This window comes from Watersipora subatra, chromosome 9 (genome assembly GCF_963576615.1).
Source record: "Watersipora subatra chromosome 9, tzWatSuba1.1, whole genome shotgun sequence".
Taxonomy (NCBI): domain Eukaryota; kingdom Metazoa; phylum Bryozoa; class Gymnolaemata; order Cheilostomatida; family Watersiporidae; genus Watersipora; species Watersipora subatra.
The window spans coordinates 62,087,585-62,114,695 of record NC_088716.1 but is presented as its reverse complement, the minus strand read 5'-3'; the positions used below and the strand labels follow the sequence as shown (position 1 = coordinate 62,114,695).

The window sequence follows — 27,111 nt, the reverse complement described above, 5'->3', positions numbered from 1 at the left end:
AAGGTGCACTCAGCAAGTGCATTCCACTTGTAAAGGTAAAGGTACTGACTGCTACAGCAACTGCATTATTGGTATCTAGACTAGGCATTACTAGCTCTTGTACTAGCTTAGCTACTAATATTTAGAGAGAAGGTACCAGCTACGATTGTGAACAACAAGTTCAAGGCACTGACTAAAGGTAAGAGGACAAACAGTTCCTGTACACTTTAACAAGACTGACGGCATTTGATTGTAAAGTTGGCTTTGAGCGTTACAATATAAAATTGAAAATGTTCAGTTGCAAAAGTAGTAATCTGAATAATTAAAATGATTTACAATGAAACACTAGAATTATTACGGAAATCATTAATCTAGCAATTTTGACTATAATAAAACCGCTATTATCACCTTCTCAAAGATGAATTGTCTTATGCAAACATAAAGCAGGATTATTCATTGAAACTAATTAATATCAAAAATAATTTTCTCTCAGCATTCAAAGACAATGTGGAAAAGCTTATAAATTATTTCTAAAGGAAAACATGTAAACAATAATATAGCAGTCATGTAAATACAAGAATAAATTTTTGCTGGAAGTACGGTGTGAAGACAACAGCAGTAGTTAATGAGATCATGTCTGGTTTTGCTGCCACATGATAACTGTAGAATTTGTGAGGTCAGAAGTAGGCTCATGGATGTTATGGAGTCCTTCTCCCCCGGATATGATAAGAGATGCCTAGATAAGAAAACACGAGGATGTCAATTATGTCCTATCAGCAGCTACCCTTCGGGTTCACTATTCCATGTGAGTTGGAGTAACAGGCTCTGATGAGTTCTATAGCTGATTTTATAAACCCTCAAGGGATAGACAATATCAGATTAGTTACTGAATAGTAACACAAATATTACTAACATTCTTTACTGGATCTACTTGATAGCTGCAGTGGATGTCCTAAGGTTATGCAGTGATACTTCTATTGTATTGCAGAAGAGTTGCTAATGTATTGTAATAGAACTAATAATGTACTGCAGCAATACTTCTATTGTATCGCAGCAATACTTCTATTCTATTGCAGAATAACTATTAATATATTGTAGTAGAACTAATAATGTACATCAGTAGCACTGCAATTGTATCGCAGGAAAACTGCTAATGTATTGTAATAGAACTAATATTGTATTGCAACAATACTTCTACTTTACTGCAAAAGAATTGCTAATGTATTCTAATAAAACTAGTAATGCATAATAGTAATACTTCCTTGTATTGCAGGAGAATTACTAATATATTGTTATAAAACTCTCGATGTATTGCAGCAATACTGCTATTGTATTGCAAGAAAATTGTCAATGAATAAAAATAGGAATATCATTGTGTTGCAGCAATACTTCTATTGTATTGCAGGTGAATTGCTAATGTAATGTATTAGAACTACTATTGTCTTGCTGTAATACTTCTATGTATTGCAGAAGAATGTATTGTAATAGAACTAATAATGTATAGCAGCAATACTTATATTGTATTACAAGAGAATTACTAATATATGGTTATAAAACTATTGATGTATTGCAGCAATACTTTCGTTGCATTGCAAAAAATTGTTAATGTATTGTTTTAGAACTACTAATGTGTTGCAGTAATACTTCTATTGTATTGCAGAAAAACTACTAATAGTATAAATCATTGATGTATAACAGTAATACCACTACTGTAAGACGAGATACTTGACATTGTATTGCAGTAGAGGCAGCGATGCAATGCAGTGAATTTTTTGTATTACAGTAAAATTGGTAATGTATTGTTTTAAAACTTCTGATTGATTTACTGCAATAAACTGAAATTGTACTGAAATAGAGCTACTAATGACTAGATAGAAAAGTACTAATGCATTGTAGTAGAAATCCTAGTGTATTGCAGTAGATTCACAAATGTATTGCAGCAGATGCACTTATGTATTGCAGTAAATTTACAAATGTATTGCAGCAGATGCATTTATGTATTTATGTATTGCAGTAAATTCACAAATGTATTGCAGCTGATGCACTTATGTATTGCAGTAAATTTACAAATGTATTGCAGTAGATTCACAAATTTATTGCAGCAGATACACTTATGTATTGCAGTAGATTCACAAATATATTGCAGCAGATGCATTTATGTATTGCAGTAGATTCACAAATGTATTGCAGCAGATACACTTATGTATTGCAGTAGATTCACAAATGTATTTCAACTGATGCAGTTATGTATTGCAATGTAGTCACAAATGTGTTGCAACAGATGCCTTGTGTATTGCAATGGAGTCACAAATGTATTGCAGCAGATGCCCTTTTGTATTGCAATTGAGTCACAAATGTATTGCAGCTGATGCACTTATGTATTGCAGTAGATTCACAAATGTATTGCAGCAGATACACTTATGTATTGCAGTAGATTCACAAATGTATTTCAACTGATGCACTTATGTATTGCAGTAGAGTCACAAATGTATTGCAGCTGATGCACTTATGTATTGCAGTAAATTCACAAATGTATTGCAGCAGATGCATTTATGTATTGCAGTAGATTCACAAATGTATTGCAGCAGATACACTTATGTATTGCAGTAGATTCACAAATGTATTTCAACTGATGGACTTATGTATTGCAGTAGAGTCACAAATGTATTGCAGCAGATGCCCTTTTGTATTGCAATTGAGTCACAAATGTATTGCAGCTGATGCACTTATGTATTGCAGTAGAGTCACAAATGTATTGCAGCTGATGCACTTATGTATTGCAGTATAGTCACAAATGTATTGCAGCAGATGCCCTTATGTATTGCAATGGAGTCACAAATGTATTGCAGTAAAAGCATTTGAGTATCACAGTATAAGCATTAACATAACACGTCAGACGCACTATTGTTTTACTATAAAAACGGAAATGTAAAGGGATAGGGTTTCTATCACATACTTTTACAATTTTTGAAGAAAACATGGTGGTTTTGCATTAATTAGGTACAAAATAGTACGCAATCATTGAGTAGGGTAGGTCTATTAACCATAGATACGTACACATGGTGATGCATTATCAGAAACTAGCCCAATCTCTATAAATATTTTAATGTTTGTAGGCTACTATATTGGATCCTTTGCCTTATAATAAATGCATTTGGTGTATGACAAGTGTCCTCGATTCGTATGAGAATTACCCACAAAGTAATTATCAGCCTGTCACATATTGTTTAATGTATATATGTATACACGTACCATATATACGTACATATATGCGTACATGTATCCTTACGTATCATGGATACGGTATGGCAAAACGAATGCCTATTAAATACCCCATTCCAAGGATGACATTTTTAACTCCTATAGAGAATACATACGGAATCCAAAAGTGCCCTTAATAAACCCTGCCTTGGTCCTCTACAGTCATAAAGCCTCACCTTGAGAAAGTTGGTAACAACAAGAGCTTCCTCATTCTCTTCTGCATCTTTAGCAGCGCTACAATAGCAACAGTACCATAGATTATTAACAGTTTGAGAGCAGCACGCCTTTATTAATGATAAATCTAGTCTATTTGCTCAGCCTGTCGGACCAGTTGATTCTGTGCCCTCAAGTGGTTGATAGTGGAGCTTTGCACGGTTTTAGTGCACTCAGGCTCAGCGAGTAGATTGAGCAGTAGCATAGATTATCTGTTACGCAATAGATTGCAATGTCTACTAGTGATTTACTATGTAAAAACTTGGTATGCCTGCAATATTTGTGAAACTTACTTGAGAGGCACAAATACAATATTTCATAGTCCTTCATTACTATCTTGGTACATTCATTCGTCAGTTTTGTACGACTTATATAACTTATATATGTTATACTATGATCACATCATTCCTAGCTTTTTCACATATTGAATACTTGGAACATGAACACAAGTGCATGGACAGTAGAGATGCCCCATAGATATATAAACCTAGATTGGCCAATAATAGCTATTCCCATCCGTTGCCTTGTCAGACTTAAATAGCATGACGTAACGTCATTGTATTGTACCTCATGCTTGAATGCACTGTTGTTAACAATGGAGCTAATGAGGAGGTGACAAAATCACATTTATTTTCACATAAAAATCTTCATGGATACATAATCCAGTAAGCTAAAGCAATTCTGTGATAATATCTGATAACTACCATAGATAAAAACTATAAAAGCTATGAATTGTTGCACACAAATCATGAGCCATCAGGGCTTTATTTGCCACCCTCTCCTATCCCCATTTTCTCTTTTCCCCTTCTCCAAAGAAGAAGTGAGAAGGGGAAAAGAGAGAAGGGGGAAAGGAGAGGGGGGCAAATAGCCCACCCACCCGAAGAGCCAGACCCTGGCTAGGTAAATAGACTAATATCATGCTGAAATAAACATGACTAAATATGATGAGTATGCAAGTATGTCTTAAGTCAAAAAAGAGACAGAATGATTATTTTACAGCTGGCTATGTAGCTGGCTAGGTCACCAAAGCTGAAGTGAAATGATTGTATCACTAGCATCGTGGATGTTACCAACTATGATGTAAACCAAGCAACGAATTCCCTAATCACAGTTAAGAATCGTGGTGGCTTGACTTTGTCTTCGACTGTGGTGATTGAGGTTTGCAACCACAGTGAGAAAGCAACAAGAGTGTTGCTTAGTAGTGCTGGATTGGTAAAAAACTTTCCAGGCTAGCACTAATTGCCACCATGGAGAAGTTGCTGAGGTTCAACATCATGCTATTGTTTAAGTGTAATCATCAAGCTAGTAGCCTAGCTCGTGAGATAGCAAAGAGATATATTTCGATTGGGGCGTATTATGAAGCTGAGAATAGAGCTGGCACAGGTAGCTTGTCTGGTCTTGACCCACCGGGTCAGAGGTGCCCGGGTCGGGCCACCCGACTTTCGGGTCTTCCTATACAAAGACATGGGTAGGCTAATGGCTAAGCAACAGCGGTTGTATATCGCTTTTTAAGTGCGATTGAAATAGAGTAGCATATAGTCCTAGCGCAGAAAGACCAGGCGAAATAAAACAAGGTGAGTCAAGACTATATTTTTACGTCTGCGACAATAGTCTTTGGACTATAGGTTTCACAACTTTTTTTGGCAAGAAATAATCAACATGTCGGTGGTCTGGGAGTTCATGAAGAAGCCAGTCACGAAAGGAAAATACCAAGTTATTTGTACAATATGCAAAAGCAAGTTAAAAGTTGACTTGCAACAAAATTCACATTACAGTTATTTGGTATCATAAGATTCCCCATGTCTTACTCTGTTGTGTTGTAGGTGTGAAATATATGGGAGTGTGATTACAAGCTCTTAAAAGCTAAAAACGAACAGTTAATCGCAGCCACACGAGACCGCCCGTAGTTTGGATTCGCTTTTCAAAACGGCTCAAATGGGACGTAGTTGTTACAGGATGGTTTCTGTTTACACTTTCATGCAACCTCATTCGTCGAAATATTTTCACAAATGTACTTCTTGCATTCAATAAAACCATGTCTATTGTTCTTACGCGTCTGTTTTATTGTCATTGTAATGCTGTCACTTTTAGCACTGATATATTATAACTTATCGTAAAAAATCATTAAACTTTTTAACCATAGCTCGAAGGAGTACATATCATTGTCGGATAATCATGACAAGCCTGTTGGTCCCCTGTGATAATCGAAAAGTGCTGCAAAAATTATTTTCGAAGTATTGGGTCACATGATCAGATTACGACTTGACGATTGAATAATGTCGAAACAAAACTGTAATGTAGCGAGCATCTATATTTGATACGGGGTCTTCGGTATAACCCGAAGTGTTTGTCATAAACTGGTGCTACGATAAGTTTTATATTGAGCTTTGTATTGGCTTTTCAATTCACGTGAGAACATCACGTCACAAGACGATAACCAAACTGTAATGAATACGTCAGAGAAATAAACAGATTCCAATCTACGGCGACTTTTCGTTTTTGAGCTTTTAAGGGCTTGTAATCACATTTCCACGTATTTGGCACCTACAACACAACAGAGTAAGACATGGTGAATCTTTTGATACCAAATAACTGTAATGTGAATTTTGTTGCAAGTCAACCTTTAAGCTACAAAGAAGGGTCCACCTCAATACTATTGAGGCATTTACAACAAGGGCATCCTGAGGAACTTAAAAGCGCGTCTAAGAACCTTCAATCCAGCAAATTTATTTTATTTTCAGTTTCTTTCACTAATACCAGAAGTTTTAGGGAAGTGATGGATGTTTGCTTTTCACTATGCTGGGTTATCTATTTTTATATTTGTGAAGTATTTCTTAACTAATCTCTTGTTGATTATAATAGCAGTTGAAAATAAAATCTGTAATAAAAATACTAGCCAATTCATGCCATTAATCTATCACCCATTGAATGGCATTGATCCACCAATGTCTAGCCATAAATTGTAGATTGCATCTATAAACCAAGCCACAAAATATAATGATTGGTGTGACAATGGTTTCTTTTATTTTAGTTTATTGATGTCATAACATTAGGCTGTAATATAACTATCTCTTAACCTTAAATGAATAAAAAATCGCGCTTGCTGACCCGGTCCGACCCGATCTTGGCCCTCATTGCTGACCCGAGTCTGGTCCGACCCTGCATTCCTTGGTCTTGTTCCAGCTCTAGCTAAGAAAGCCATTGATTCCATTTCCCTGATCAGATCAAAACTTCACAGGCTCATCATATTTAGTCATGTTTATTTCAGCATGATATTAGTCTATTCGCCTGGCCAGGGTCTGGCGCTTCGGGAGGGTATGCTATTTGCCCCCCCTCTCCTTTTTCCCTTCTCTCTTTTCCCTTCTCACTTCTTCTTTGGAGAAGGGGAAAAGAGAGAATGGGGATAGGAGAGGGTGGCAAATAAAGCCCTGATGACTCATGATTTGTGTGCAACATTTCATAGCTTTTATAGTTTTAATCTATGGTGGTTATCAGATATTATCCCAGAATTGCTTTAGTTTACTGGATTATGTATACAAGAAGGTTTTTATGTAAAAATAAATGTGATTTTGTCACCTTCTCCTCATTAGCTCCATTGTAATCAACAGTGCAGTCAAGCATGAGGTACAATACAATGACGTTACGTCAGGCTATTTAAGTCTGACAGGCTTTTTACCTATTGGCCAATCTAGGTTTATATATCTATGAAATGCCCTAATTTTAATTTTACCAGCCGATTCAGATACCGATCCGAAATACCGATTTTTATTGAAAAATAATCCGATTCAGATACCGATTCAAATCTTTTGTGTTGCATAGATAATTGTTCATTTTATTATGCAAATATAAATATAACGCAAAGAAAATATAAATATTAATGTAATTATTTGTTTGTATTTATGAAAAAATATATATTCACATACTGACATACCGTGCATGTAGTAACAAAACAGTCCATGTTTTTTGTAATTTATAATTAATTTATAGTTAATTAATTACTGTTAGTGCTACAGCTTTCTCTGTGATAATGAAATCTCTCTTCTTTTAATTACTGTTAGTGATTCAATTCTCTCAGAAAGAAGTCTTTTTCTTCTATCACTATCAATGGAGTCAGTCGTACTGAAGAGGGACTCACTTGCCACAGATAATGGAGGACAGGCTAGATACCGATAAGCCTCTGGTGTTACCGTATTTTGTGCGATACAAACGATATATTGTATCATCAGGATCAAGATAGTGATAGATAAATTTATGCATCAACTGCTTAAATTATTTTCATAATGCTAGTAATTGGAAATAATACATTACATTCATGTTTCCCATCTTTGTTATATTGTTCGTGATTAGCTGCAATAAATCTTATCGCTGTAATTGCGGAAATACCACACTTTGTGATTATGTCCTGACTAAAGCAAAAATGTTTTTCAGCTGTGTTGATGTTGATCAGGCTATTAATATAACAGACATGAAATAAATTGTGTGACAGGCCCGGAATTTATTAGGCAAAAGTAAGGAACTTGCAGCTGATGATTTTTATTGGTGTAGCAGGCCAAAATACTGTTTTCTACTAAATAGTTGATCTGTAAAAAGTATCTGAAGTATCAAATATTTTAAGAAAAAATCGGCCGATACTGATTCAGATACTTGACACCCCTATCGGCACCGATATCGATTCCGCTACCAAAATCGGGGCAACTCTAATAAACAGCCTTCTGCATTGTCTATAGCACAATAAACACAAATTGTATTGTTCTTAAATAACTGCTCTCCAATGTTAACTCATGTTAACTCCTGAACATCTTTGGAAGAGCATAGCACCTGGGTTGCAAGTTTTGTAAGCATCAGAGCACCTGTTACCCAAATGTCACTTGCTCCAAATGTCACCCGCTCTAAATGTCTCGCAGCAACAATAAAACAAGTATTGTAGTGTTTTATAAAAAGTTTGATGCTGCAATAATAACTTCTGCAAAGTCGGTATTGGGAGGTGTGACAGCTATTATTCTAATAACGTACTTGTGTGGATTTTCCTCCTCTTTCTCCTCAAAACTATCCTCAAATTCATCTGACTCTTCAATGAGCTCTTCGTCCTCGGCAACTCTAGACAAGAGTGAGTTAACGGAGAGGGTCCGGTCCTTTTTGTCAAAACGAGAGAGGCTCCCAAACTTGTCTGCAAAAGAAAATGACCATAGCGGGCATATAATTTTATTAGCCTGACAGTTCAGGCTAATATAATTATGAAATGGTAGCATTAAATTCTAACAATTTCAGTGAGAAACAGCTTTTTTCTGTTCACTGAGGTTATCAAAATGCAATAAATAAAGGTACTATAGACAACAACTAGCAAACTGTTTTAACGTATTATTAATATAGGATTTTTGTGATATTTTCAAGTGATTACATTGATCCTCTAAAGAAGATCTTGTGTTACACCATTTAGCTTAATGATACTTTGGTGGACATAAGGCTAATATTTGGTGGACATAAGGCTAATATTTGAATTTCTCTCTTCAACACTCTGTTCAAGTTACAAAGTTAAACACTGAACATAATGTGTTATCTGACAAACATTGGGAGTTTTCCACTCATACGTGACACGATTGTGCAGAAGAGAGATCGCACATTTGATACTTTGATTTTTAGTTGCAAGAAAACACCCCTAAGGTTGGTTTAAGAGATGTACTTGTTAAGATGAAATGAATAAAACACTGCAGTTTAGTAGTATTCTACAGTAGAAGGCTTACAGTTGATCGTTAGACAAACTAGAAGAGCTAGCCAAAGCTAGCATGGAAATCTAGAGCTGGGAAGAACAAATAAGCATGTCACATGAAGGTATCACACAATAGACTACCAATAGAGGTATCTCATAAACATATCACACATTAGACCATTCTTAAGTGTGTCACACAAAAAATCACATGATAGAACTCCTCTATTGGATGCTGCAGGACAATCCTACAGCTGATGAAATGTAAAGCAGCATGGAGTTTGCCTTTTAGACAAAATAGTATAACTTCGGAATAAGTTGAGAAGAATGGAGGAGTGGTAAGCAACTCGCAGCTACTGGAGGAACACAGGTTTTTTGTTAAGTGATATTATCATTCAGCCTGCTATTAGTACATACCTTGGGTGTTTAATGGCCAACCTGCAGTCGTAATCCAGAAAAGATGTTATATAATCTAATAAAGTTATTTAGGTGTGTTGAACAAACATTGGCTGATTGTCAGCTAATCATATGATCTAGGGATTATAGTGTATGTTACAGTGAACCAAGCCTGTGCTGGGCTAATTCCATAACTCACAGTATGCATATTCACATAAGTGACAATCTGCAACGGAATACCTTCAGTGATGGCCTTTCGCTCTACAAGTGATTGCTAGTCTCCACGCCTGTTAAGACACTTCCTTCCCTCTAGTTATAGTTTTTAGTGAACAAGTGTTCAATGAACACCGTTTTAGTTACAGAATTACCAAATGCAGTGAAATAAAGAATCACAACTTTTACTTGCAAACAAGCAATGGCTTTTTTGTTTAGCTTAACAATTGTTCAAAAATGAGCCTACAGTTGATACAGTGTCCCTAGTAACAAGAGCAAGACAACTCCAGCTTTATGCTTACTTCTCAATTCCACATTAACATCATTATGTGCCTTGTCCAGTGCTTTGCTTTTAGCCTTAGATACCTCATCAGTGTCGCCTGCCTCAGAAGAGAGTGAGTGAGAGGAAGTGGTATGTAGTGCCCACATGCTCTGTACCTGAGTCCTGTGGTCCCAAAACATAAACTGCAACTCAATGTGCCAGGTTTACAGTTTTTATTTTCCCATATATCTGAGACAGTTAATCAGCTCACATGTGAGAATACTTGTAGTATAATGTTGAACATTAGTATATCATAAGTATGTACTACATGAAAACATACTCATCTAAATTATTTAAATTTTAAACCTTTTTCAGGAAAATAATGAAAAATACTTTTTTGAAAACTTTTTGTGGTTTGCTCAATCACAACGTATTTTATTTGTAAACTTTGCTAAATTTAACAGGATACCTATAATTAACCCTAAACTATATAACATCAGTCTCTCTTCTGTTGAACACTTCTGTATTACAAACAATTCATTCAATTTATATATTTATATAAATCTCAGTGTTTGGCTTTTCGTTAAACCCTGTGTCCACAGTTTCAGCAACTAAAATCTAGCGACGGTTTAATTGGGCAAATAGTCATTAAATTGGTTGAGATACTCACACTAAAAGCGCTTACTTGGGGTTAATAACTAGCGCTGTTGACCATTACGGGTACCGATTGTTAAGCTGGCCCAAAATGCGAGTATTGTTTTAGTCAAGATCTTAGTAAAGATCTAGCTTTTCAGGTGTGTTACTCAAATTCATAGGGTAATTATTCTGTTACTGCGCAAGGCCAGACATTCAGCAAGTTTTTTCCTAAATGCCAAAAGTCCAACTTGCAGTATTTCATATACAGTACTTAATATTAAGCCAATTCAGCTTTCAATGAGTCTTTCATTTTAAGAAATTATCATATCACCAATCACTGACATGTCAGCTATTGGTCAATAGATCACAGACATACCATCTATTTGTCAATAAATATTGCACACACGCACGCACACACACTATTGCCAGACTTATGGATAAATTGACTTCTCATATGACAGTTTGGAGAGAGCTGGTCTCATCATGAGTACACAACTTCCAAATAGGGCAGAGCTAGCTAGCCACTGGCATGACAAGAACTTTTATAAATGTAACCATATTTAGAAAGTGTAAGTCATGCCAAAGTTATAACTGGCTTTTGACAGCTAAAGAAACTGACCTTCTGCTGCTGGCCGGTCGAAGGATACTTGGCTCAAGGTCAGATATACTGGATGACCTTGTCACTCTGACTTTACCATTTCCTCTCAAGGTGGAGATTTTAGAGCAGTGTCGCTCTCGAGGCAAAGGGTTGGTTGGTACCAAACTGTTTACCCAATCTGTAGTCGAACTTGGGCTATCAAGGTCATCTAGCCTCATCAGACTATCATATATGCCCATGGAAGATCTGCGTAGGCCAGCGTTCAAACTCGCCAAGTTAGGGGTAGATGCTCCCACATTTTTAGCCTGTTTGAGGTGGTTTCCTCCCAATCGGTCGAAGAGCTAAAAAGGCATTGTCACAAGGGCTCATGTACAAAAAAATGTTGTTATAACAGTGAGAACATGAGGTAAGCAGGCTATCTGATTCCTACAAGCTGTAAAATTCAATTCTATCAAATTTTAACATATTTGCTGATAGTCTTTATAGTGGATGTCTGCCTGTATATTAATATAAGGCTCTCACAGGAGAAACTCAAAATATTCAATCGAAGTAAAAATATGGGCAGTTCTCCCTGTTTGCCTAACCTTAGTTTTAAATAGGCTCAGCGATCTCGGCTTATGCGGAGACGTAGTCGAGGATCTGTCAGCTTCCATCTCATCGGCAGCATCATTCACATCGTCCTCTGCTAGAGACGAACTTGCGCTTGACTCCAAGTCATCTTCAAAAAATAAGATTTTCATTAGTAAAGTTTCAGGACTCGACAGAGAAATGTCATATTGTTGCGACAGAGAAATGTCATATTGTTGAGGGTCTTCAATGCCCCAGATTATTGTAGACTATCGCCTTGTTCAAGAAAAGAAACTGTTAAACAGATTACAGCGAAGCTGTCAAAATTCAGAACTCTGGGGCATACAAAACACTGAAACGTTTCTTATGGAAAATAGGTTGTGTTAGGTAAAACAATGTTTATACGCTGAGTTAGCTAATCTTGCTACGTCATGCATATCAAGGGCACACAATTAACCAGTTTGCTGTCATACATTCAGATGTAAACAGTAAAGAGGAGCTGTTTTGCTATTCATGGCAACACAACTCTTTAGAACAATCAAGATATAAACTTTGAGAGTCTGCAAAGTTAGCTCTGAAATTTAATAGAAATAAAAGAAGCTTCAAGTAAGCTTGATATGTGCCGGGCCAGACAGGTGGAGAGCTTGACATGTGCAGGGCCAGACACGTGGAGAGCTTGACATGTACAGGGCCAGACACTTGGAGAGCTTGACATGTGCAGGGCCAGACACTTGCAGCGCTAGACATGTGCAGGGCTTGTCATGCACGGACTTGACATGTACAGAGCTTCACATGTGCAAAGTTTCACATGTGCACAGTTTCACACGTGCAGGGTTTCACATGTGCAGGGCTTCACACGTGAAAAGCATTTGGAACTGTCTCATACGTTTGCAAAGTTTTGCACTCACTGTGCAATGGTACCAAAACAGAAAAAAAAAGAAGATGGCTCTTTCAAGAATATTGACTACAGAATATACATTTCTAAAAACAGTGAATAAGCTTCAGCCAAACTTGCATACTTTTATCGTGAATTGATTAAGTTTTTAGCAGTTGATGACTAGTCTGATTAGTAGTTGATGACTAGTCTGATTAGTAGTTGATGACTAGTCTGATTAGTAGTTGATGACTAGTCTGATTAGTAGTTGATGACTAGTCTGATTAGTAGTTGATGACTAGTCTGATTAGTAGTTGATGACTAGTCTGATTAGTAGTTGATGACTAGTCTGATTAGTAGTTGATGACTAGTCTGATTAGTAGTTGATGACTAGTCTGATTAGTAGTTGATGACTAGTCTGATTAGTAGTTGATGACTAGTCTGATTAGTAGTTGATGACTAGTCTGATTAGTAGTTGATGACTAGTCTGATTAGTAGTTGATGACTAGTCTGATTAGTAGTTGATGACTAGTCTGATTAGTAGTTGATGACTAGTCTGATTAGCAGTTGATGACTAGTCTGATTAGTAGTTGATGACTAGTCTGATTAGTAGTTGATGACTAGTCTGATTAGCAGTTGATGACTAGTCTGATTTTGAGTATGTCAAGGCATTCGAGAAATGGAATATAATTTTTCTGTGATATCAGTTTATACGGTTATACGAGTTTTGTATGGTTGCATGGTTTGAATTGAGTTATTTAATTTTCAACAGCTACATGCTTGCACATACTTCTAGACCCAGCTTTCAAAGTAATTAAATTTTTTTAATGTCTCCTTTCAAGTTTAACAATACAATTGATGTAAAGTCTTGCTTAAGTATCCACAAAGAGGATGATGCTGTCAGCCATAAATGTCAGTTTTAGAAGCTGTCAGCCATACATGTCAGTCGTAGATGCCAGCCATACATGTTCGTTACTAGTACCAACCAGGTAGGGCTTGTGGGCTGAGGGTGATGCAGCAGTTCATGGTAGAGATGAAACCAACTGGCCCAGAATGACATATAGATGAAAGGTTAACTTTGCCTGACTGCTGAGGAATACCTTCTAGCACCTAAACAACATATGCACAGATTGTTATCAATACACATGTTGATTGTTTGGCTTGTGATATTGCAGGGTATGAGAGGTATGGGATGTAACTTACACAGCCAGAAAGGCAGGCATAAGTCTTCTGCAAAGAGTAGGCATTGAATGATTTATACTGTCTGTCATTTACCTCATAAAAAGGCAGTTATTTGATGGGCTCATCAGAATTATTAGGAGAACCTTTGTAGGCAAACTTGTATGAAGGTTGGGAGTCGGTATGTAAGGCCAACTTACAGGAACAGGAATGGTGAGAATGTGTCCGGTGCTGCAGCCGACCCAGATGAGGCCTTGCGAAGAACTGAGAGCCGTGATGCCTACATGGCTGCTACTTATTGACTCTGTCTCTAAGAAAACAAATGTGGACATGTGAGCTTTTAAAAACAGATGATCCAGGAGATCAAACGACAAAAGATAGACGATTGTACAATAAACGATGAGATAATCCAAAGCCATAATGTATCGCTTGAAAAGGTACAACCAGAAATTTTCAAAGAAAGTGGAAAATAAAACCACATATACTCAAAATAAATGAAAAGTTAAAGCATGTAAAAGTCTGTGGTCTTGTAGCTTTCGACTGAAGGGCTGCCGCTGTTCAACATATATACTGACCAGTAGGTAGAAGCCTGCACAGCGACCGACCAATGTGCATTTCTGATATGCTTCTATAGGTCTCATGGTGTATGAGACGAAGGTTAGGGTCATTAACACACGAGAACCAGATTCCCAGCCCCAACTTGATCATCTTATCTATGCAGTGAGGTAAGTCTTGAACTTGGTGTCGGTCCTATGATAGAATATATAAGGGATGAAATACATCAAAATTATTGTATATAGGTTAATAAACAATGATAAACAGCAGTATACAAATATTCTCATTCTCAATGCACACGTATGTGCGTTTGACAAGAGTCTGCTAACATTTGTTTGACTTACCAGTATGTTGAGTGCACCGACTGTGCTGAGTGTGTATAGGGTGTTTCCGCACGCCGCCAGTAACTTGTTGTTATCACATGCTAGCAGAGCACTAACAGGGTTACCTATGTCTGGCAGCTTTTTCAAAGTAGGCTGGGTGTATAGCGAACTGCCTGTAATCAAAATATTGGAATAGAATTTTTAAAGTGACGAGAAATGTCTTCGCCAGACTTCCATCTACTTAAGTTTCTGGATTACACTCACTCACAAATACATACAGTTTAGAGAGCTTTAAGACTTAATAGCTGCAGACTAAACTTGTTTATCTATCTCTTCTTACCTTCTTCTCAACTGGCTATAACACTACGGATTGAAAACCTAAACTGTTTCTTTCTGACATCACAGGTACTTTGCGTGAAACAAATGGCTGTAGCTTACTTCACACTATAAAGCCAAACCGCTGCTTGTCACCTCACCGAAGCAATAATATATCAATACCATTCAGCAAAGCAGCACATAACACACAGCCACGGTTCCATTGCATACAAAGAAGCCTGCCAAGCAGCCCCAATGCCCTAACATAGCTATGAGAACTTGTGAAGTCGGTTATGAACAATCTTGAAGGAACAAACATCAGTTTACTGTTGTTAGACAACTGCATGCTAGAGTGTATTGGAGACCTGAGTCAGGGAGTCTTCGATTGCTCACTGTCTTTTAGAACATTGAGTTTAACAACGCCCTGGTTAACACTGTTAACCAACTGTTAACAGTGTTAAATTAACAGTCTCAACATGATTGTAGTGAGGAGAGGGACAAATTTATTAATAAAAATAACAGGTTGTAGCAAGCACACATTGTCACTAACTACCACTGTTGTATTCCTTACCATAGTCTGTAAGAGAACCGCCCGCTAGAAACAAATAGTTTATATATTTAATGTACCAGTTTTGGGATTGAAATAATAAAACTGATGGTGAAGGAATAAGAAGGGTGAGCTTTGTGGAGAATATCAGGCAGGTGAGTGACAGCCAGGGCAAGTGTGTGACAGTCTAGACAGGTGTGTGACAGCCCAGACAAGTGTGTGACAGTTCAGACAAGTGTGTTATGGCTAGAGCAGGTGTGTGACCATCAGATAGCTAAGCTAAAAAGGTTGGTAATGTTAGAGTGCAAATATTAACATCAACAGGTAGTGATGCTTTTTAGTCAGTTCACTATGGTCAGCCTTTAAATAAAAATTGTTGTTCAATTCAACAATTTGTGACATCTTTCTAATCTGGTCAAAGGGATCTCATAACTGAGATAATTTGCATGATCTCACCTTTTCGTTTCGCATATTTCATAATTGAACCATCAGCTAAAGCGAGGAAGACATGATTGTCATAACAGCACATGTCCTTGACCTCGGCAAGCACAGAAAACTTTCGGTAAGGTTTTCTCCACTCGCCAACACGAAGAGAATGGACGAATATGTTTCTATTGGAGTCGGCCATCCAGACATGATCGAGCGAGCAGTGAATGTTGCTGGGCACAAGAGCGCAACAGGTGATAGGTCCAGTACATGCTACAAATTGAGAAATGAACTAGAAGGGAAAGATAGTAACATGCTTTGTGGCCAAAAACTTTATGTTGTGAGGGTGAGTATAACCAGTGTGAATTATGGGTAAGTATATTAATTATGAAATGCTGGCCTTATATGAGCTGTTTGCCTGCCTCACCGTACCCTACAACAACATAGGCATAAAACTTATATCTAGCTCATAGTTAGTTGAGTATTTCCAGCAGGTAATTCCAGCTTGACTAGTTGAGTATTTCCAGCAGGTGCTTGACTAGTTGAGTACTTCCAGCAGGTACTTGAAACACTTATAAGTTTACTGGAGATTAACTTTACCTACACTAGATAGTTTTCCAAAGTTGGCTTTACATCTAATATTACTCTAAACTATTTCATGCAGATTAAGCTGAGGAAAGATTTCAAATACAATATTCCTATATTCACCACCGAGCAGATATTATTGCTTTGTCGATATAGAGATATAAATGCAGATCAAGTAATTTAGGGAAAGAGAACATTGAAAAAAAGATAGAAAGTTGACTGACACTGACACATGCATTCTTCTTGTTAAAATAGCTGCCAGCTTTAAGCAAATTCACCTTCAAGTAAAAGCAAATAAAACAAATTGTATGTTGATAGTTTTAAACTTGATTGCAGTTTTGTTTTTATTAAAAACATTTTATGATTTCACAATTATGGTGCAGACTGGCTAAAAGAAAGAATCAAAGATTATTCAAATTATTGTGACAAGTCAAAGGAGGTTGTAGCATAGCCTATTAACCTGTCTATATGTTCAATATACAACCAATTTATTCTATTCAATGGTTGGTAAAAGTGCAAGAACAGTCATGCAAACGCAGAGAAAATATCCACTATGGTTATCCTGTGTGACCCTGACAGACTCTTACTTGTGTACCTGGGAAACACTCAATAATGTGAGGCTGGTTTGAGTGAACTGAGAGAAGTGTCACCTGTCCAGAGCTGTCATTGCTCGAGCAGACCCAGAGATACTGTAACCCAATGCCTCCTGAAGTGTTGGTAAGGAAGATAGAGGTAGCACATTTAACCTAAAACAATCAATGAACTCTTTCATAAAATGTTCAACTACTCTTTTCCATGTTTGAATGCTCAACTGAATTCCTATGAATGCACAAGTTAGGTAAGACAGAAAAATAACATATGAATTTGGAAGTAGCATGGTGGACATGATAAATAGGCAATTACAGTTCCTTATAGGTCATAACAAATTATCATGCATGTCACATTATAATGTATGTCACAGCTCTGTACCTGAGTGTTAATGAAATAGTACCTGATTATATAGTGTATGTCACAGAAAGTATGTCATAGTACTGGACCTGAGTGTGTTTGATATGGTACCGGAACAGGCATAAACTAAACTAGGTATTCATGTCATAGTGTCATACTGTCATAGTGTCATACTGTCATACTGTCATAGTGTCATAGTATCATAGTGTCATAGTGTCATAGTGCCATAGTGTCATACTGTCATATTGTCACAGTGTCATACTGTCATAGTGTCATAGTGTCATAGTGTTACAGTGTCATAGCGTCATAGTGTCATAGTGTCAGTGTCTGAAGAGACATGATTAGGAAGCCTAAAAGACAAGACAAATGCTCCTGACTGTGCTTGATGCAGCACTTGAGTAGACAAAACACGAAGCTAAAACTGACCTGAGTATGCATGCTGGTCACATCAACATCAACATCTCGTATGACTAGAGGATAGTTTATCTTTGGTTCCTCTGTGAGCCAGCACTTTGAGGGTTCATTTATAGGCTCTAAAACATTAGCATATCTAGTTGGATAAGTGCAGCCATAACATCCCTTGATTAGATACCGGTACGTGACCTCTCCTACAGCTGATACACATACGACAAACCTTAAATTTCTCTATTCATACATGTATATACGAATATACCGCTAATGGTTTTCCGTGAGATTACACCAGGCAAGACCATTTGCTATTGCCACACCACCTTGCACTATTCATGCATTCATGGCATCGCCAGCTCAGAACGAGTGAAAATCAGCTGACCTTGAGAAAGCTTCACAGCTCGAAAGTCCATGACCCAGTCTTGTTTCCTCTCAGGAGTACCCATGTTGAAGATGTCATTTATTCGATGTCCATTTTTGATGTAAGAAAGACATATGAGGCAGCTGTCTACCATCTGGAGCTGCTCATCTCGGATTCGAATTGATGTCTGTATATTCTTAAGCTGGTCTTGTAGTTGATCTGCATTCAAACCCTGCAAATAAAAACAGTTTAGTACTTTGTAAATAACAGGATTCCAAAAATGCTGAGTAGTTCAACACTTTGGAAGTAACAAAACTCCAGAGAATACTGAGTAGTTCAACACTTTGGAAGTAGCAAGACTCCAGAGAATACTGAGTAGTTCAACACTTTGGAAGTAACAAGACTCTAGAGAATATTGAGTAGTTCAACACTTTGGGAAGTAACAAGACTCCAGAGAATGCTGAGTAGTTCAACACTTGGGAAGTAACAAGACTCCAGAGAATGCTGAGTAGTTCAACACTTTGGAAGTAACAAGACACCAGAGAATATTGAGTAGTTCAACACTTTGGGAAGTAACAAGACTCCAGAGAATACTGAGTAGTTCAACACTTTGGAAGTAACAAGACACCAGAGAATACTGAGTAGTTCAACACTTTGGAAGTAACAAGACTCTAGAGAATACTGAGTAGTTCAACACTTGGGAAGTAACAAGACACCAGAGAATACTGAGTAGTTCAACACTTTGGAAGTAACAAGACACCAAAGAATACTGAGTAGTTCAACACTTTGGAAGTAACAAGACTTCAGAGAATACTGAGTAGTTCAACACTTTGGAAGTAACAAGACTCCAGAGAATATTGAGTAGTTCAACACTTGGGAAGTAACAAGACACCAGAGAATACTGAGTAGTTCAACACTTTGGAAGTAACAAGACACCAGAGAATACTGAGTAGTTCAACACTTGGGAAGTAACAAGACTCCAGAGAATACTGAGTAGTTCAACACTTTGAAATTAAAACTGCAAGTCTTTCTTTTTAGCTATAATCATTTAGTCGAGTTTCGTAAGTCAAGAAAACTAACAGGAAAATAGTTTGCAGCACAACTAACCTAAAGCTTATGTGTCTTTTACAGAAACTGCATAAAGCAAATAGTCAAGGCACCAAAACATATTAGATATATCATTTGTACTCTAGTTAATAAAATGTGAATACCTTATAGTAGTCTGATAATATCTATAAAAGAAGGTCGTTTTTACTCTATCAAATGCTTTGCTCAACATTTATGTTTGTGAAAACTTATTGGAGCCCAAAATCTTTGTAAACCCACAAGTTTCAGTATCCAAGCTCAAAAACCCAATTTTTATATGAAAGAAGCGTGTGGTTGCTATGCTGCAGCTGAGGTGAAAAGATAGAGGAGAGTTAGGTTTGCAATTAGTGGCAAGAGAGTTGCAAGAGAGTTGCAAGAGGGTGGCAAGAGTCCTCAACCGCTATACGTGAGTCTTTTGCAACCTAATGATATGATACTAAATTGACTGTCTTATGGTTGACCATATTCACAAGGATATTACCTGATATTCCTGCTTGAGGGAGGAGGTCAAGCTCATGATTTGAGCGAGAATTGTTTGATCATGCATGAGGTCATCAAGCTCTCTATGAATGGCAGCTGTAGTTTGATTTGTCACATCTGTAACAGTTTGTTTATAGATGCCAAGCTATACAGACATCTACGTTTCAACTTTAATAATAACAAAAGTTACTTTTTTTGCAATCATAGAGTACAAAAACCTATTTGATGTAAGAGTGATAAGGACCCTGGCAAAATATGAATAATTCATACTGACATGCCAAGAGATTGATCTGTTGAGCATGTTGACAAGATCTAACCTTCCGCGATACGGATTCTTCATTCCAAGGTTTTATTAGCTTTAACTTGACATACCAAACTACACAAGTACATACAGACCAACTTTGAGATTTATATAATATACAAACAGACAGGGTAGGTAGTTAGTCAATCTATATTATAGATTGATTAACTACCTACCCTGTCCGTTAGCTGTTACCTATTTTAATTATTGACTAACTACCTACCCTGTCCGTTAGCTGTTACCTATATTAATTATTGACTAACTACCTACCCTGTCCGTTAGCTGTTACCTATCTTAATTATTTACTAACTACCTACCCTGTCCATTAGCTGTTACCTATCTTAATTATTGACTAACTACCTACCCTGTCCATTAGCTGTTACCTATATTAATTATTGCACAACTACCTACCCTGTCCGTTAGCTGTTACCTATCTTAATTATTGACTAACTACCTACCCTATCCGTTATTGTTACCTATATAAATTATTGACTAACTACCTACCCTATATGTTAGCTGTTACCTACCTTAATTATAGACTAACTACCTACCCTGTCCATTAGCTGTTACCTATATTAATTGTTGACTAACTACCTACCCTGTCCATTAGCTGTTACCTATATTAATTATTGACTAACTACCTACCCTGTCTGTTAGCTGTTACCTATATTAATTATTGACTAGCTACCTACCCTGTCCGTTAGCTGTTACCTATATAAATTAATGACTAACTACCTACCCTATCTGTTAGCTGTTACCTATCTTAATTATAGACTAACTACCTACCCTGTCCATTAGCTGTTACCTATCTTAATTATAGACTAACTACCTACCCTGTCCATTAGCTGTTACCTATCTTAATTATAGACTAACTACCTACCCTGTCCATTAGCTGTTACCTATATTAATTATTGACTAACTACCTACCCTGTCCGTTAGCTATTACCTATATTAATTATTGACTAACTACCTACCCTGTCCGTTAGCTATTACCTATATTAATTATTGACTAACTACATACTGTTTCTGTTAGATAATCATGTCGTAAAAGATTGGGAAGCATTAGAAACACCAGAACGGCAGCTAAAATGTAGTAGTTAGCAGCAACTCACTTGATTCTGCAATTTTCCTCTGTTTTATAGTGCTGCTCTGTATGAGCACTGCGCCTGAGGCACTATGTACCAATGAGTTGGTGTTAGGAGAGGCTCCACTTTCATGAAATTCCACGTCTCGCACTGGACATGACCATTTGAGCTGAATCTTTTCTAATGTTTGAATACCAGATCTGCGAAAAAAATATCGAAACAAGAGCAGGTAAGTAGTGTATTTTGTATTTTAGGCAGATAAGTAGTGTATTTAAAAGAGTTGAAACTAAAAATTTTTGTGTTACCTAAAACTTGTCTGATGTTGAATTAGTTGTTCTATTTGAATTTTGGTAGTTGTTGATAAATTTTGTTTTCTAGAAAGGGAGGTGTGAGGAACACCAGTGACAGTTTAAAACCCTAAAGAGAGTTCGTTTTGTTTTCACTTTTTTTACAAATAAAATAATTGCAATGATCAAGTTAATAACATTGCACTGTTTTAGTATTTTATTAGAGGGTAGCAGCTCGAGTTTGAGCTTTCAAGTTTTGTTTTAGTCAAGTGATACTGTGAGCAATCTCGCCATGCAGAAAACAGCACAAAAACAAATCGCACAGAACATTTGTGCCGTAAAATGTCTTAAATTAATTACCGGGTTCGTTCTTCGTATTTTAAACCATAACTGCCACGAACAACTTTTATCATATTTACTAGGTAAATCAGACATGCTGATTCCGATTTTGTAATCAAAATAAAGATTAGGCCACTAACTTTCAGAGTAATGAAGAACTTTTTATAGCGTTTTAATATCGGTCTCGAAAACAACACGATCGGCATAACAAGCTCCGCCCATAAATACTTGACGTAACCTAGCTTTTTAGGAACAGAAGTTACGTAGGGATGTTTAGACCGATTTAGAATAATAGAGATGGGTGTTTTAAAATCCATTAATATCTAAATTCAGCCTTAAAAATAATATCAGTCTTTTCTGAAAGGTAGATAAGCTATTTAGCATTGCATATTTAAAAAGCGCGATAACAACGCTAGCTCGTGATAAAACCGTGCTTTTTGAGCTCATTTTTCTCGGCGTCCAGCCTATTTAAACGTCATGTAACAAGCTGCGAGCAATTTTAAATAGTTTATATCCGTTTCATAAAAAACTGAAACTATTTTACAGGCTGGATTTAGATAATAATGGGTTTTAAGACACTCATCTCTATTATTCTAAATCGGTCTAAACATTCCCAACTTCCGTTTCTAAAAAAGCTAGGTTTCGTCACATATTTATGGGCGGAGCTTGTAATGCCGATCGTGTTGTTTTTGAAACGGATATTGAAACGCTTTAAAAAAGCTTAAATGACTTTGAAGGTTAGTGGACTAATCTTTATTTTGAGTACAAAATCGGAATCAGCGTGTCTGATTTACCTAGAAAATACGATAAAAGTTGTTCGTGACAGTTATGGTTTAAGTATCACACAATTTAATAAATAGAAATAACAGCTGTACGTTCAACTTGGAGATATTGCTGACAAGGAAATGCTTACCTGTTGTCAAGGCTAATAAGGCAAATCATGTCATTGAAAAGCAGAAGACGCCTTGGCTTTTCTTTGCTCGTTCCACCAGAACCGTGAGTCTACAAGGGCAACAGGAAACCTTTAGCATGAAGAATGCTAATCGACTATTAATTTGTATAACTCCTACAACTAGTAAGAGCTAAATACAAATCACATCAACTAGTATGAGTTAAGTAAAAATCACATCAACTAGTAAGAGTTAAGTACAAATCACATCAGCTAGTAAGAGCTAAGTACAAATCACATCAACTAGTAAGAGTTAAGTACAAATCACATCAGCTAGTAAGAGCTAAGTACAAATCACATCAACTAGTATGAGTTAAGTAAAAATCACATCAACTAGTAAGAGTTAAGCACAAATCACATCAGCTAGTAAGAGCTAAGTACAAATCACATCAACTAGTAAGAGTTAAGTACAAATCACATCAGCTAGTAAGAGCTAAGTACAAATCACATCAACTAGTATGAGTTAAGTACAAATCACATCAACTAGTAAGAGTTAAGCACAAATCACATCAGCTAGTAAGAGTCAAGTACAAATCACATCAATTGTTATGAGTTAAGTACAAGTCACATCAACTAGTAAGAGTCAAGAACAAATCACATCAACTAGTAAGAGTCAAGTACAAATCACATCAACTAGTAAGAGTCAAGTACAAATCACATCAACTAGTAAGAGTCAAGAACAAATCACATCAACAAGTAAGAGTCAAGTACAAATCACATCAACTAGTAAAAGTCAAGTACAAATCACGTCAACTAGTAAGAGTCAAGGACAAATCACATCAACTAGTAAGAGTCAAGTACAAATCACATCAGCTAGTAAGAGCTAAATACAAATCACATCAATTAGTACGAGCTAAGTACAAATCACATCAACTAGTATGATTTAAGTAGAAATCACATCAACTAGAAAAAGTTGAGTACAAATTATTCAGGTAATTACAAAAGCTAGTACAAACTAAAAAGCTTCAAACTACAAAACCTTGAACTGCAAGTAACATTTGATTTTTGTCACAATGATACTGACAGGATACTAAAATGTTAAGAATAATATTCTTAAGAAGCAAATTTTAAAATTTGCTTCTCTCTTAACAACACTCTTTAGCCTAACTTTCTGAGTTAATCTGAGTAGCTTGCAGTTGACTCAGTAAAATGCATAACATGAAAGTCTCACAAAATGATGTTAAGTTTTTGTTCATACAAAACCATTTAAATTTAGATATGAAGTTTTAGTAAAAAAGATTCTCAATAATACAATGGTGTCTGTTGAGATGCTGCCATGTCTGTTGAGATGCTGCCAGTCTGTTGAGATGCTGCCATGCTGAATATAAGTAATAGTGACAAACAAATCAGCTACAAGTACGCTAATAAAAAGCTTGAGGCAATCATGCTTCATCATTGGAGTTCATTACATTAGTATGTCAAGGACATCTCCATTTGATGCTAGCTAAAAAAATAGAACTTCCAAAAGTTAGATCAGTGATTTAATAGTTATGTAGCCCAAGAAGAAGCGCATAGATAAAGGGAGGCTAGCATTTTATAAAGCAACAAACAGCGACAACATCATGCATGATGCGCAAACTGCACTACAATTATTTTATCAATCTTACTGTAATAAAAAAAGTTTTATGGCTCCATTCAAACTAGTATTTGATCACAATAAACAAACTGCATTGTATTACTGACCTGTAAAGCTATCTGAGTACATCTTGTAAAACTTGAAACAAAAAGCATACATTTTTTAAGTTTTTGAAGGAAGATATTCACCATACCACTTCATTTACGTCATCTTGTCTAAAGAGAATAGAGTCTGGATTCTTCATTTCATTTGACTTGCTGATCCTGCTGAGAAGGAGCCTGGCAGCGAGGCGCTCTTCGCTTGTTCTTTTTTTCACATTAAGCTGGTAGGCTACATTTTCTAACCTTGACAAAGCCAAGTATAGCTTGAGATGATCGTCATGATCAGTTGGAGTATTCTTCAGCAGGTCCTAACAGATTAACCGATAAGAGATAAGAGTGTATAGTAAGTGGAGAGTTTCACTTCTGTCGCAATAAGCTGTGATCATCCGTTAGTCATGTAAGTATGAAAACACAATGTAGCATATATTTAATCAACAAAAAAGATATCACAAAAACTGCAACAATGTAAATGAACATAAACAGTGTATACGAACATATCTGTGAAGACATCACTCACATTACAAAGGAACAACAGACAGTATGAAGCTCCTATGATCAGAAAAGAGCACAACTTCTGACCTACCTTGATTTGAAGAATGTACTGAGGAAACCTTTGTACAACCTTGATCATGAGACCATGAGGTCCAACCATGTCATTAGAAGCTTTCATCTGTGCCTACACAACCGAGAAAGCTAATATTGTAAGACCACATCCAACCACCAAGTTAGGTTTGAAACGATAAATATTTAGTTAACAATGAGTTTACATAAAATGCTATTTAGTGGTTGTTTATACCTACAGTAATATCAGGCCTGTATTCTCTTGCTGCAAGTTAGGGCGGCAAATGTTAGGCAACTAGTTATAAACACCTGGGGGTTTGGGGGCGGTGTAAGCCCCCAACGGGGTTGAGGGCGGTACCCCGAAGCGCTGGACCTTCTAAGCATCAATAACCCTCAAAGTATGCATAAATGCAATCAATTGTAAGCATCTAAATCTCCATATAAATATATTGTTGATGGTTCATGGCATGCAAAACTTTTCTTTATTCAACAAACGATATAAAACTTATGACACTACAGATTTCTGTAAGGAACATTGACAGAACAAGAGCTTTTACCTTTTTATTGCAATAGCTCTTGTTCTGTCAATGTGGCCATGGCAGAAATCTTTCACAACTGATTCTGTATCTATTTCAACATCTTTATACTGTATATGTGTAATATTAGAAGATTATTTAGACGAGTCTGCCCCATAGTGCTCCTCATCGATGTTTTGATTCTACGTTGATTAGGTTTTATATGATAAGGAAAATGCAAGTTTGGGGGTCTTCTTCACACCCCACTTATAAGCAATAAAATTCAGTTTCCAAGTCTTAATAAAGTCTCACAAGATCAATCATTTGGCGAGATCACCACGGAGACAATATAGAACGCTAGTTGCTAGTAAATTAGTTGTTGAAAATTCCAAGTGAATAAGCTTAAACTACAATTCTTAGTACTTGGTCGCCGCAAATCACTAAAAAGTTGGGGCGGCTCAGCTGCCCCAGGGAATACGGGCCTGCCTAATATTTGGAAAAATACTATAGCTTGGAATAAACATTTCACAAATAGATTAAAAGCTGTGTTAATATATGAATAATATCTTGCTTATCATTATCCGGTAGCAGGCTATTTGCTGTATAGGCCCAGCATTACTATCTGTAAGTAAATATACCAATACAAAATGTTTATATTTTATTCTAATACTCATCGTACATTGACAAACTCGGAAAAGGTTTTATCTTTCATCGACTTCTTGAGCAGCTCTGTAGCCTTCATGAAGTTGTTGATAAACTCGCTATAGACTTCCAAGACAAAGTCCTTTGATATCTACAAATATATGAAAATCTATTGATGGCAGATAGCGCTAAACAATTATCTCTTCAGGGCGAGAGCTTGCACAACAAAGTCAAAAACTGTTAAAAGCAGAATACCATTTCGCAAAATGATCTAAATACTGTCATCAAAAATCACCTCTGAAAACTCGCTGCCGATCACCTCATGTTCATCCCAGTTTTTCATCCGATCATGGAGAGCAATGCGGAACATGAAATGGCAATCTAAAATGTCTTCTAGCTTGTAAAATATTATCTCTACTTTCTCTGAAGACAGGATGTCACCTTTGAGTAGAGGCTTCTTGTAGTACTACCAACAGAGTGCATGCATCAAGCATAAATGGTTTTTCTGCATTAGTTGCTTCTACTGAGAGAAAACATCCACCATAGCTGATGCATGATGCACATCTAAATGAACACTTTAAACAACTCATGTGTATACAGCTTATGAACATGAATGTCTGATCATAAAGGAATATGCTCATGATATACAAGCCTTAGTCTTATAGAGCTACTAGCCTAGAATATGAGGAACTCCTACATCTTCTCATCGTATAAAAACAGCAAATGCAGACAGCAGACAGCTCTGCTGCCTATGATTCAGGCTTCACAGACTAAGTCTGTATATTCATTACTTCTCCTACTGGAGACTGAATGAAGAGTGTAACAACTGGAGTCATTGA

At 36.6% G+C, this 27,111-nt stretch overlaps 1 protein-coding gene across 2 annotated transcripts; it reads right to left on the bottom strand.

The window, feature by feature from the left end:
- Nucleotides 1-210: 210 nt before the first annotated feature.
- On the bottom strand, nucleotides 211-26,642 carry LOC137404017 (rho guanine nucleotide exchange factor 10-like). 2 transcript variants are annotated; one of them, XM_068090170.1, is made up of 22 exons: nucleotides 26,568-26,642; nucleotides 26,310-26,423; nucleotides 25,138-25,230; nucleotides 24,647-24,862; nucleotides 22,842-22,930; nucleotides 21,330-21,502; nucleotides 19,918-20,033; nucleotides 18,372-18,582; nucleotides 18,008-18,114; nucleotides 17,229-17,379; nucleotides 16,079-16,321; nucleotides 15,647-15,670; nucleotides 14,782-14,933; nucleotides 14,458-14,632; nucleotides 14,083-14,192; nucleotides 13,690-13,813; nucleotides 11,847-11,980; nucleotides 11,284-11,603; nucleotides 10,069-10,211; nucleotides 8,467-8,620; nucleotides 3,417-3,474; nucleotides 211-715 (listed from the first exon to the last, which is right to left on the bottom strand). In XM_068090170.1, the coding sequence occupies exons 1-22, from the start codon at nucleotides 26,640-26,642 to the stop codon at nucleotides 611-613; spliced, it is 3,087 nt and encodes a 1,028-aa protein (XP_067946271.1). In that variant the 3' UTR covers nucleotides 211-610. The 2 variants fall into 2 exon arrangements, with proteins under 2 accessions (XP_067946271.1, XP_067946272.1); XM_068090171.1 differs by lacking the exon at nucleotides 15,647-15,670.
- Nucleotides 26,643-27,111: the final 469 nt, after the last annotated feature.

Bases quoted from the DNA above. Each gene is read 5' to 3' on its own strand.
- LOC137404017 (XM_068090170.1), bottom strand. From the start codon at position 26,642: ATGTTCCGCATTGCTCTCCATGATCGGATGAAAAACTGGGATGAACAT. The intron at 18,115-18,371 runs GTCAGCTGATTT...CTAATGTTTTAG, and splicing joins AGCTGTGAAGCTTTCTCAAG to AGCCTATAAATGAACCCTCA. The intron at 3,475-8,466 runs GTACGTTATTAG...TTGCTATTGTAG, and splicing joins GAGGAGGAAAATCCACACAA to CGCTGCTAAAGATGCAGAAG.